Source organism: Lolium rigidum, chromosome 3 (genome assembly GCF_022539505.1).
Source record: "Lolium rigidum isolate FL_2022 chromosome 3, APGP_CSIRO_Lrig_0.1, whole genome shotgun sequence".
In the NCBI taxonomy this organism is placed as follows: Eukaryota; Viridiplantae; Streptophyta; class Magnoliopsida; order Poales; family Poaceae; genus Lolium; species Lolium rigidum.
Window position 1 is genome coordinate 211,734,325 of NC_061510.1, and position 9,689 is coordinate 211,744,013.

The following is a 9,689-nucleotide window of genomic DNA, read 5'->3' on the forward strand; positions in this document are numbered from 1 at the left end:
TGGATGACTCTGAACCTTTGGTTATGACCGATGACATGAAGAAATATTACGACTTGTTCTTCGACAGAGGTGTGGATGCTATCAGTCAACAGTCCTCTTTCCCTGAATGTTTTCACAAGTGCATAGAAAGGGGCTCTTCTCATCCATAGCATCTGGATGACCTCTACGTCGTTGCAGTTGTAGATGTTGTTTCGGTTGGCAATTCTCTCATGATCTCGTTGTAACATAGGTCGTAAGTCACACGAGGATAAGCAGCATGCCTAACTTCTCTCTTGTGCATCATTAGGATCCAGGCTTGTACGCAAATGATGAGTGCTGCGGCGTGATGCACAAGCTGGAGCTGGTCGGTCTACTCAAACAAGATCTATGCATTACGAACGGTCTTATCGAACCCAACCAGTTCTACGAACATGAATCACCAGTTCTACGAACATGAATCGAACACTACAGTAGAGCAAAGGAGTTTCCCCTACCTCCGTCATGGCGGACGATGGACACGGCCGAAAGCCGCCGAAAATGTGCGCACGCTCCGCCGCGGCTGGAGAAGAGGACCCTCCTCCGGCGCCGGAGACCGAAGGGAGATGCGCGCTGCCAGATCTGGGTCACCGCCGCCGGCGTCGTTGGTGCGATATTTGAGGGAAGCGAAAATTTGGGAGGGGGCTAATGGAGAGGGTAACCGAAGAGGGAGGTTACCCCTACCTTTGTCGCGCTACGCCGCTGGAATTTCGGCTTCTCCCGCCATGCCGAGGCGGAGCTCCCGCGCGAATGGTGTTGTCGATTTTCTCTCGCCATGGCCTGGAGAAACTATCAAACCGGGCGTTCCTCCGGGGCCTGTCCCAGAGGTGCTTTAAAACCCGTGCTATGCAAGAACACGAGTGCGCCTAGGAAACCAAATAGCCCGAAATTTGTTGGGCCGATACGAGCCAATGAGCGCCTAGGCATCCAAACGCGCCCTTAGTTTCAGTTTCTAGGTCGGCTTTAAGGTTGTGGACCATTGAAACTCAAAAAACAAGTGTCCAGTTTCGACCTAGGTTATTCCCACCGCAAAGCCCAGATCCTATATACTCCGTAGCTAGAAACTGCTCTGCACCAATTTCTCCGCAACTTCCGAGCTTGAGTAACCGAATCGGTACAACTCCCTGCCACTATCGTTTCCGTTAATTACGCCTAACAGCCACCGCAGTTCAACCAGTCAACCTGAGCCGGCCCAACCCGATCGACATCACGTTCGCCCCGTCCACTTCCTCTCGCGAAAAACAAATGTGACAGCTAGGGTTCATGCCGCCGGCAAAATCCTCCCCGCTGCCGGCCGACTACTCCGGCGCCCGCCCGTCCCCAGGTTCCCCGCATCCTTCTCTATCCATTCATGCCTCTCGCCCGCAGCCTCCGACCTTAGCCGGCCGTCGGGCACGCTGTTGAAGACGATCTAAGAGCATGTCTAACAGACTCCTAAAAGGCCCAACCCCGTAAAGTAATCGCCGATATAGGGGTAGAGCTCTACCCGGCCGTCTAGCAGACCCCGTAAATCAGCCCCCCGTATCGAATTTTTTCAGTTTTGGCTACGGGGCGACTCATCGCCCCCTACAAGTACGGGTGGGGAGGATGAATACATGGCCAACCCCCACCCACTTGTGGCGCGTTGAACTTTCCGGAAATCGCAACTGCTTCCGCCTCGTTGACTCTCCTGCACGCACCCAATCGCGCCAGATCGCGATCCTGCACGCACCCAATCGCGCCATGCCCTGCACCGGCCTTCGGCCGCGCCCTGCCTGCGGAGTCCCACGCCTGCGACACCGTCTAGGGCGCCCTCCGGTCCCGCATCCTGGTGCGCCACACCGCCGTCGATCTGCAGTTGCGCGGGCGTGCTCCGCCATGGAGCCCCACTGGTGCTCCCATATGCGCGTGGTGGGTCTCCCTGCCTTCGGCGACCGCGCCTGGGTGCGGCTGGTGTGCGCGCGTGGCATGGGACCAAGGGACGGCTGCTGGCGCTCGTCCGTGCCTCGCGTCGGTCGCGGCAGGGGCCAGGGCGGCGTCGCGTGACGGGGGCCGTGGCGGGCGGGGGCGGCCGGCCCACGGCCGGTGGCGGCGGGCAAGGGCGGCGGCGGGGGGCGGCGGCCGGCCGGGACGGGGCAGGGGCAAGGGTAGTGGCTGAAGGAGGAAGAAGGAGAGGGGGAAGAAGAGGGGAAAAATTGATTTGGCATATTCTAGAAATATGTCCTTTTACAATTTAGGGATACGGGTCTGCTAGCTCGGATGAGTTTTCGACCGATCGAAATCAAATATAGAGCCCCTACTCATATTATACGGGCAAAAATTTAGAAGATCCCGTTAGACATGCTCTAACCTGCTCTGCCTCCGCCTGACGGGCGTAGAAACTCTCCTAGCTCAACCGGAACACGCATGTGTCCGATCCAATTCACCAGGTTATAGCTCTCGTCTGCCTGCCCGCGTGCATGCTGGCGCTTGCCGGAGCCACCTAGCTCGTCTGCTATGCTTGAAACCACCCGCTGCTCCAAGCAATTGCTCTAGTGTTGAATTTTTTTGTACGTACAACTGTTTCACGGCTTGTCATATCTGGAACAAAAATATTGCTGAGTTTTACAAGAAGGTATGGGCAGAATTTTGAAGTTAAATTTTCTGATAAGCCCAAAAACTAGCATAATTAGGACACATATCTAATTTAGGGGCCAAGTTTCCAAAAGTCTAAAAGAATAGGCGTAACTAGTTTCTAGAGCTTCTTCCCACCACAGTTTTTTCACACCGTTTTTTATAAGCTGGCTTATGCATAAGCAGAAGCCCAAAAGAAGTGGGCTTGATGCTCTTACAAAATCATTATTCCCAATATTGATACTGCCTTGCAGGTTCCATTGAAGGTGCTCAGCCAGAGGTTACTGAAGGTGACAACTAGCGTAACGCAATGCCAGTTCCGATAGCAACATGGACGGACTACGAAGAATTGCATAGCAAGTTTCCCAAGAAGCAGGCCTAAGGTCGAACCGCATTGCAAGGAGATGGGATTCTCAGTGGCCAAGGAGATAAACAAGGAGGAGCAGAGTAGGAAGAAGGAAGCAGTGGTCGACTGGTCGTCACTCTGCTATGTTGCAAGCGCGGACTGGCGACCAAACGTGAGGCTGATTGGCCCTCGGTCGGACAAATAAAGTTAGCCCAGCCGTGTGAGTAGTGCACTTGGTGGAATCTGCGGATACATAAACTGTACCATGAACTATGTTGTGGGTTCCAAATGAGGGTTCCTGTCAGAAACTAATTCAAGGTTGATTTCTTATGCGGAGAAAATATACTAAAATGTTATATTGGTCTTATTGGACAACTACTTATCAAGTTCCATTTTTAGCCCAGCTTCCTGCACCATTTACATGCATTTGTACATACATTCAACTTGGATGGATATGTGCTGCGTCTGGTATGCGTCACTCAGAGAACATGGTCACTGATAAATGATAACGTGTGTAGTTCATTAGTATTAGCGCCTCGACTTGCCCAAGTTTTCCCAATAAAAATATCATCAATGTAAATTAATGTAGAGCAAGCTTGGTCCATGGGGAAAATATCCTACTCTGAGCAGATTCAGTCCAACACATGCATTGACTTGCACCGAGCCATTCCACCTCCAGCCATCTTGGCCTTCCGCACCATCCACTGCCTTGCCTCTTCCTGCGCTTCCTCACTTCCGGCGAGCTCCACTCCCTTCACGCGAGCCCTCCCTCCCTCCCTCTCTCCACCACCTCTGTCCATCCTCCGCACCGCCGCTGCAAGCAACACCCAGATCACGAAAACGGGCTGCTCCAGACTCTGATGTCCTGAGAGAGCTCCTAGCCTCCTAGGGTGCCCACTTTTGATGTTCTACAACAACTGCACATGTCTTCAACCTGACCTAAGATTAATGTCAAGGTTGGGTGAAACGTATTCACTGGTAAAAGTGGCAGTTTTTCGCCATTTGATCGGAGACATACTAGTAACATATTATTCGCTAGTACTATTATACAACAATGCCTGGAAAGCAGCATCGGAGAAAACTGAAACAACAACATCAAAGATGGATGATTACCGATCCAACCTCTCAAAATATGAGCAAAGCTGGGTACATGGCCACCACTCCAAGCTATGGAAAAAACAATAACATAGGACCACACTAAGCAAAGAGTTCCGAAACAACGAAGCTACATGATAACAAGAGGCACTTTCAAATGGTTCCGCTCCAGATGGTCACTGGCTTTTCAGTAACATGGTGCTCTGGTAATTTTGCACACATCCTATGGCCCTGAACAGATTTTAGTTATCCCTGCTAAAAACGTTGAAAAATTGCATCAGCACATTGACACAAAACCAGCAGTGTCTAGCAGTATGACAGCATCAGAATAGTGTGTTCATACAAATTTGGCGGTATCCTACCTCTGATTGCCCATAGACGTATTACATCAGATGTGTCCGAATTAGGCACATTGACAGAACAGAGGCAGAATGATTCTTTGATGATTTGATGTGATTAGTTACATTAATGGTACCTATACTTCAGCACTTCTGGTTTCAATAGTTACAATAAATTTCAGGTTCAAAATTATCATCTGTAAGTAGATGCTTTTCACATGTGCAACAGTATTTCTGAAGATGTTAATAGAAGTATAGGAGTTCTTGCAGTTGCATAAGATCCAAATTTTAAAACTGGAAATATCACTCTAAGAGATTCCAGATATTACTACTTTCTACACTGGATTATTCATTATGTTTTTAATTTATGTTTTTCATGCATACAATTTTCGGGGCCAAAATAGATGTCATAGGAAGAAGCACACTACCTCCATATCGATGTCGTTATCCTTAGCCGTTTCACCTGCCAAAATAAAGAGACCATGGTTTTGGTTGTCAATGGATAAACCAGCGGCATCGTGCCATAATTATAATCATGGACTCATTACTGACAAAGAATAGATACTGATCATAACAAGATTAATGTTGGTGAATATTTCTGACACTAGCAAAGTGGAGAATCGACATCACCATCTCAAACACCATTCTCTTGGTACCTTTTTAGTTACTCTGATCACCATACTTGCGCCAACTTTTTAGGATTTGTGTAACTTAAGGGGTTCTAAATTTTTAAGATTTGTGTAGCTTAAGCGGTTCTCAGTTTGTCTTATAAGGCAACGTTACAGAGTGGCTGTTTTATTGGGTAGAATGGCAAAACAAAACATGGGAGGTTTTCTTGGACAGGTTGACAAGACAAATCAAAGCATGATCGGTATTCGGATTACAATATTGTACTGCACGCACTTGTCCAAAATGACATGGCAAAGCAAGCATGATCAGTACTCGGTAGGCCCTTTCAAATCTAACCAAGTAATCGACTTCACATAAATGTTATGCCCTTACAGAGTGATTACTGTTCATTGTTCAGGTCATGTGTCCACGTTATCATATCTTCTGTATTAATTCAGAGTTTTTCCTGTTCGTGCCTACATGAGTATCCTTTCACTTTAGTATCATTATCCACCATATAAGGTATCCAGTATCTGTGGTTACTGGTTACAGCTGCCATTTGATACTTTGCATAGAGAATCTAGATGGACGGCATATACGCAGAATTTCTGCTGCTATTCTATCTACCGCATCAAAATTAATACCTCTAAGATAATACCATATGAAAATAAGCAAAGGGTAAATTAGTAGATTCCACGAAGAAAAAATATGATGGCTTCACCTTCATTTAGTTCTGACGTCCACAACGCTAGGTTGTCTTTCAGAAGCTCAATCATAAGTATGCTGTCGTTGTAGCCCTCCACACCAGCGGAATTAATCTCATTAGTAGCCTCATCAAATGCTTGTTTTGCGACTTGGCAAGCTCTGCAAAGAGAAACAAAGATGAAAAACTCCCAAACTAAGGTCGGTGCTTTCATGCTTTCAAGGACTTGTGACCACTGACACCGTGCCAACTGGCATGCTAGGATTACAAAAAGACTGACATCGTCCCAACATGTATCTCTAAACTAAGGGCAGACCAAGAAAACCTCCGATAATGTGCTCACTCTGTCAAAGTATTTAACTATTTAACATTGCATTTTTTGGGATTTAACTATCTAAATGCGTAAGTGTTTCATGGCGGTTCTCTTTATATTTGGAAAAGATTACATCAAATGTAACCTAGCAAATAGAGTAGCTACAGATGTGATAGGTTCATCTGAACCTAGTCAACTCCTGGTAGCTCTGCCCATTGCATTTATTTATTTTAACAAGGGAAGCATGAAAAATAGGGATATCCATTTTAAATTATAGAACATCAAACAAAGGATGAAAAGGAGCACTTAAGGGTGAATGACCTCTCATGACAGTTCATTATCTCATAAAAGAACACTGAGAAATTGAGGGCAAGGCCAAGCCTGATTGGGTGAGCAGGTGAAAGCTCAGTGGAGGCGACAACCATGGCGTGCTGCAGCAAACAATTATTAGTTTGCGAGAGGCAAGGCCAAGAATGTGAGTCTTATAACCAGAAATCAGCTTGAGCCTATGTATGAGTTGAATGATTCCGCACCTGATAGGCCATGAGTGACTGGTCAGCAGCAGACTTCTTTTCAGTTTCACTGCTAAATTCAGCCAGGTAACGGTAATAGTCGCCCTTCCTGTAATAATTCAAATTTTAGAAGTGACTCATGTACAAACCAGATAAGGAAAACATCCATATATATATGTAGCATGTGAGGATGCCAATGCATAGAGGGAAATACTCTGAATATACTGATCCGAAAGTAGACCAACATGAGAAAAGTAAAACACAATTGTGAAAGAAGGAGCTGAACTAGTGAACCTATACATACATTTTATAAAAGAACACAATGTTTTCACCAGTATTGGCCAAGGGAAGGCAATGAATAGCAATGATTGACAATATTTCATTGCAAATCACCCTTAGTTCATCTTCAACTTTCTTTCTGTACACATTTATCATCCTGCTAGCCTGCTCGCCCGCTGTCACCTTTTGCTCAAGTGAAGAAAGGATTCTCCATGATGCCCTCCTTGCACCAATTGTATTCTTAAAACCAACTGAAAATAAATGCCTCTCTTCAGCGCTCATATCCACATCCAACCTGGCAAGTTTCTTCATAAACTCAACCATATCTGCTATGAACAACAGTGAATTAGGAGTTAACTAACTTTGGAAGCTCAAGAAATTATGAAAGTTAACTTTTGGATTATTGGAGGAATAAATCAAACTCAAGAAGCAATTCGTTTCCAACCCAACTAACTGCATAGTTACTTCAGAAGTTGTGTCTAGAACTCTACAGCTATGCCATGATTCGCAGTTACCGCACCTCTTCCTTTGCCCGAACAGAAAAGGTTTGCAAAACAAAATGGTACGCATCCAACGCAGAAGCACAACTGCAGAGGACCCACTAACTAGTTCCCAGGAGTTAGGAGGCTCTGGTCAACCACAGTTGCAAGAAAAGGGGGAACATATTGTTGCCTACCACCAAGGAGGAAAATCAGGGAATATGGGAACCTATAATGCTTACTCATGATTTTATCACATAGATTAGATACATTAGTTAGGGAGGCTTAATATATATCATGCCAAGACCCAGCTTTACATGCTATGTCAAGTTGCCAACAAAAGAATTTACAGGTGCAAACTAAAGAGATTACTGGATAACAAAATGTGATAGTGACATACTACTTTGTGGTTAGCACTGGGAACTTACAACACATAAGCATCTAAAATTCCCCAAAACAGTTTAATATAGCACAAAGAGCTATCTATTCCTACCAAAATGAGATGCTTACTCCAACCATACAAGAATAACCACTGCCTTTTGCAACCTCTTTTAACCCAACACTTGGCATGTGGACCAAATGACTGATTTCACAGCTCCACTTGTTCAGATGACTAGGAAGTTCAATAGATCATGTGTAGTTATTAGGTCATAAAGAAGTAGGGAGTAACATATATAGATCCATGATATGTCTGCCAAATCTCATAACAGTATGATTTATCCATGATCCCCAAAATCCTTCTTTTTCACTGTTAAACATCATAACACAGCAACTCAGGATCACCCAAATTATAGATTTGGCCCCACAAAATCAAGCACTCCAATTTGCCGAGATTGGCCCCATGATAATCATGAAAAACTTTTCCCATCAAATTGGGGCGGCAGCACGGCTCTAAAAGCAACAAAATTGGATGAAATCGGCCCGGAATAATAATCAAGAAACAGCGCTTGCGATCAACTACCACACACCTGAACATTTTACACATGGACAGAAGAAATAAGCAAGATGGCCGCAATGGCCAGCAGGCCACCGCTCAGGAAGCTAAGTAAATCGAACAGGGAATCGCAGGGCAAACCGTCCCAGCAGGCACATGAACCAAGAACCCCCAAATTTCCGCCAAAGAATATCAGCGATCAACCCGAAATGCAGAGCGCCAAGAAGAGACACACTGCACACAACACAAGCAAGGCGCAACCAAACCAAGGGAGGGCACCGTACCATCGTATCTCTCCGCCTGCTCGGCCAGCTTCGCCATGCACACCACCTTACCCCTCTCCTCCATCTCCTCCCAGTTCTCCGCCTGGACTGGTGGTGATTCCTCTACTCTGCTCTGAGTTTGGCTTCTCCCCTCCTCTGCCTTGACAATCTTTACCTTCCCGAAAAGGAATGGGTGCCTCTTCCTTTTCTTTTCTACTTATGGGATCTGCTCTTGCTAATGGCGACCCCTGCATATGTGTTGGCTTTTGGTTAACAAGTAGTCTTGACTTGATCTGATTGTGAATTTTGTTCCGGGGGATGCTCAGGACCTGGCGGTCACTGATGACAGATGCATATTTTCCGTCTGGCTCTAGGAAGCTCTCCTCCGTAACCATACATTAAAAAATCATTTCATTTTCTTCTTTGCCTCTAATGTTGTCGCATAGATGCAAAATATCACACCTTTTGAAAACCTTTTCTTGAGAATCGGGTAATAATTTGATATTTTTAGGATGTTCCATTGATGAGAGGGAATTATCTTTCCGTGTCAATTTTGCAGATGCTATTAATTTCATTAGATGATGTTGAAGCTCACTTATTTTATGTCTAGTATGAGTAGTATTTTTGTCCATGCTTGGACAGCTGCCACCTTGGATGATCAAAGAGCATTGCCACCTCTTGTCACTACTGAATTTCTTATTCCATGGAAAAGGAGGTCTACTCTAAGCTATGTAGTATGCTTTGCTTGCTGGTGCTCTCTTAACGTTTTTTTTTAAATCAAAATGAAGGCAAAGCCTTGCTGCTCCTTAGCTGTCCAAGATATTTGGAGTTCTGTAGCTTCAGATGCTAATTCTTTAGTCAATCATGGACCCATTGTTTACAGCAGACATGGTGCACGTGTTAACTGATGGTCCACAAAGTTGGTCCCAAGACAGATATTTAGGTCTGAGAAACTAGGAATCACGTAGTTCAATGGCCACCTAAGGTCAATTTCGGTGTTTCTTATTTCTGCCTTTCGAACAAGATCATTCTGACTTGTTCTTTTATAGCACATCAGATAAAAAGTTAAAGAAAAATATAGCAATATGTATGGTATATCTCAGTGTGCATTTTTCACTAGTAGAAAAAGAGCCTTTCATCCGTCCCCATTAGTTCCCAAAATATACGAATCGCGACTAATGGGGTCTTTAGTCGTGGTTCGGGAGGCGAAC

At 45.4% G+C, this 9,689-nt stretch overlaps 1 protein-coding gene across 2 annotated transcripts; it reads right to left on the reverse strand.

Moving 5' to 3' along the window:
- Nucleotides 1–3,944: 3,944 nt before the first annotated feature.
- Nucleotides 3,945–8,816, reverse strand: LOC124698926 (putative 14-3-3-like protein GF14-H). Of its 2 annotated transcripts, none has more exons than XM_047231316.1 (7): nucleotides 8,500–8,816; nucleotides 6,828–7,128; nucleotides 6,545–6,632; nucleotides 6,333–6,442; nucleotides 5,717–5,859; nucleotides 4,815–4,849; nucleotides 3,945–4,300 (listed from the first exon to the last, which is right to left on the reverse strand). In XM_047231316.1, the coding sequence occupies exons 1-7, from the start codon at nucleotides 8,561–8,563 to the stop codon at nucleotides 4,295–4,297; spliced, it is 747 nt and encodes a 248-aa protein (XP_047087272.1). In that variant the 5' UTR covers nucleotides 8,564–8,816; the 3' UTR covers nucleotides 3,945–4,294. The 2 variants fall into 2 exon arrangements, with proteins under 2 accessions (XP_047087272.1, XP_047087271.1); XM_047231315.1 differs by having other exon boundaries at nucleotides 3,945–4,303.
- Nucleotides 8,817–9,689: the final 873 nt, after the last annotated feature.

Coding starts and splice junctions, on each gene's coding strand:
- LOC124698926 (XM_047231315.1), bottom strand. CDS start 8,563: ATGGAGGAGAGGGGTAAGGTGGTGTGCATGGCGAAGCTGGCCGAGCAG. Junction 7,129..8,499: donor GCAGGCGGAGAGATACGATG/GTACGGTGCCCT, acceptor TGTTCATAGCAG/ATATGGTTGAGTTTATGAAG. Junction 4,850..5,716: donor GACGTCAGAACTAAATGAAG/GTGAAGCCATCA, acceptor TTATTTTGGCAG/GTGAAACGGCTAAGGATAAC.